Genomic DNA, 1,990 nt, shown 5'->3' with positions numbered 1-1,990 from the left:
CCCTTGAAACTCATAAGCAAATTTTACTCTCTTCTCACCCATGCAGGTCCAGATGGGCATGCAAAACTGGGCTTGGGTAACTGAGAATGTCTTGTTTGCATCCGTGATGCTGTGCCATGGCTCCCTGGGAAGGCTGTTGCACAGAAACACCAGGGTTTCTTAAAAGCTTCTGCATCACTGAAGAGATACAAGCATCATTCTTCTACTCATATGATGAGCTTTTGTGTGTATCCAAGAGATATTCTATAACAGCAATTTCTCTCTCAGTTTCCTGCCAGAACTTTCTATGCATTCACTTTGGCATGGATCTAGAGCAAGAGCTAAATGCCTGGTTCAGTATATAGACTTACTTTCCTCTACTGGGTGGTATGTGAGTCTTAGGTTAGCCAACTAAGAAGAGACATCATGTTGACTCTGACTCCCATCATAACTGTGTCCTATGAAGTCAAGACTGTGTTTCTGGTCCTTTCAGTCCTGGAGTTTGCAGTGGGGATTCTGGTCAATGTCTTCATTTTCTTGGTGTATTTTCGGGATGTGGTGAGGAGGCAGCCCCTGAGCACCTGTGATCTTGTCCTGCTGAGTCTCAGCCTCACCCGGCTTTTCCTGCATGGACTGCTGTTTCTGGATGCCATTCATCTTACTCACTCCCAGCGGATGAACGACCTGCTGAGCTTCAGGTACCAAACCATCATCATGCTCTGGATGATCACAAACCAAGCCGGCCTCTGGCTCACCACCTGCCTCAGCCTCCTCTACTGCTCTAAGATCGTCCGTTTCTCTCATGCCTTCCTGCTCTGCTTGGCCAGCTGGATCTCCAGGAAGATTTCTAGGATGCTCCTGTGCACTCTCCTTTTCACCAGTGTATGCACTATCATCTGTTCTTGGGACTTTTTTAGTAGATCTCACTTCACAGTGACAACTGTGCTATTCATGAATAACAATTCAGAATTCAATTTGCAAATTGCAAACCTCAAGTTCTTTCATTCCTTCCTCTTCTGCAGCGTGGGGTCCACCCCACCTTTCTTGTGTTTTCTGGTGTCTTCTGGGGTGCTGATTGTCTCCCTGTGCCGCCACAGGAGGACAAGGAGGGCCAAGACCATGGACTCCCGTGACCCCGGCCTGGAGGCCCACATCAAAGCACTCGAATCCCTCATCTCCTTTCTCTGCCTCTTTGTGGCGTCATTATGCACTGCCTTCCTCTCAGTGCCTTTCCTGGTGCTGGGGCACCACAAGATCGGGGCCATGGTCTGTGTGGGGATGATGGCAGCCTGTCCCTCAGGGCACGCAGCCATCCTGATCCCAGGCAATGCCAAGCTGCGGAGAGCTGCGGACAGCATTCTACTGTGGGTTCAGAGCAGCCGAAGGGTAACGGCAGACCACAAGGCAGATCCCAGGACACCAGGTCTATGTTGAGAGTGGACATGAAATGGGCCCTTCACGAATGCACCTCCAGTTGTTCAGAAGCCTATTTCAACTTCTTCTGCAAACCATAACTGAGAAGTCTCTCCTCTCTACGTCAATGAACTCACCCAAAGCAAAGAAGAATAAAATAATAAAGCTCTACATATGGCCTAGGCAAGTAGAATGACATTGGTTCCCTAGGTTTGTTTTGATAAAATGAATAAAATAGAAAGGTGAGGTACTCAGCGTAAGTGCTTTGTATACTATTGCTTATCAGTGCATGATATGAGCCAAACCATGAGAAATCAGGTCTTCTGAAATAATATCTAAATCCCAAGATAGCATGGTTAGCTTTTCACATGACTGTGAACCCTATTTCTTAAAGCAGGTGCTAATATAGTGTTTGAAAATATTCACCACTATGGCAATTACAGAATCCTCCTCAAACTCCAAAGTTTTTATGGAAACATGAGAACAAGTATGTCACCACTTCACTTCAAGAGGTAGTTCATTAAAACTTCTACAGGAATCAAAGGATGGGGTCATTTTGTCTGAAAATACATTGACTCAGAAATGTACATTCAACCTG

At 46.3% G+C, this 1,990-nt stretch overlaps 1 protein-coding gene across 1 annotated transcript; it reads left to right on the top strand.

Moving 5' to 3' along the window:
• Nucleotides 1–405: 405 nt before the first annotated feature.
• TAS2R38 (taste 2 receptor member 38) lies at nucleotides 406–1,413 on the top strand (the record flags this gene model as incomplete). Its single annotated transcript, XM_081102119.1, has 1 exon — nucleotides 406–1,413. The coding sequence occupies one exon, from the start codon at nucleotides 406–408 to the stop codon at nucleotides 1,411–1,413; it is 1,008 nt and encodes a 335-aa protein (XP_080958245.1).
• Between the last annotated feature and the right edge of the window lie 577 nt (nucleotides 1,414–1,990).

Source organism: Myotis nattereri, assembly GCF_964212035.1.
Source record: "Myotis nattereri genome assembly, chromosome: 11".
Classification (NCBI taxonomy): domain Eukaryota; kingdom Metazoa; phylum Chordata; class Mammalia; order Chiroptera; family Vespertilionidae; genus Myotis; species Myotis nattereri.
This window is presented reverse-complemented; position numbering and strand designations above follow the sequence as displayed.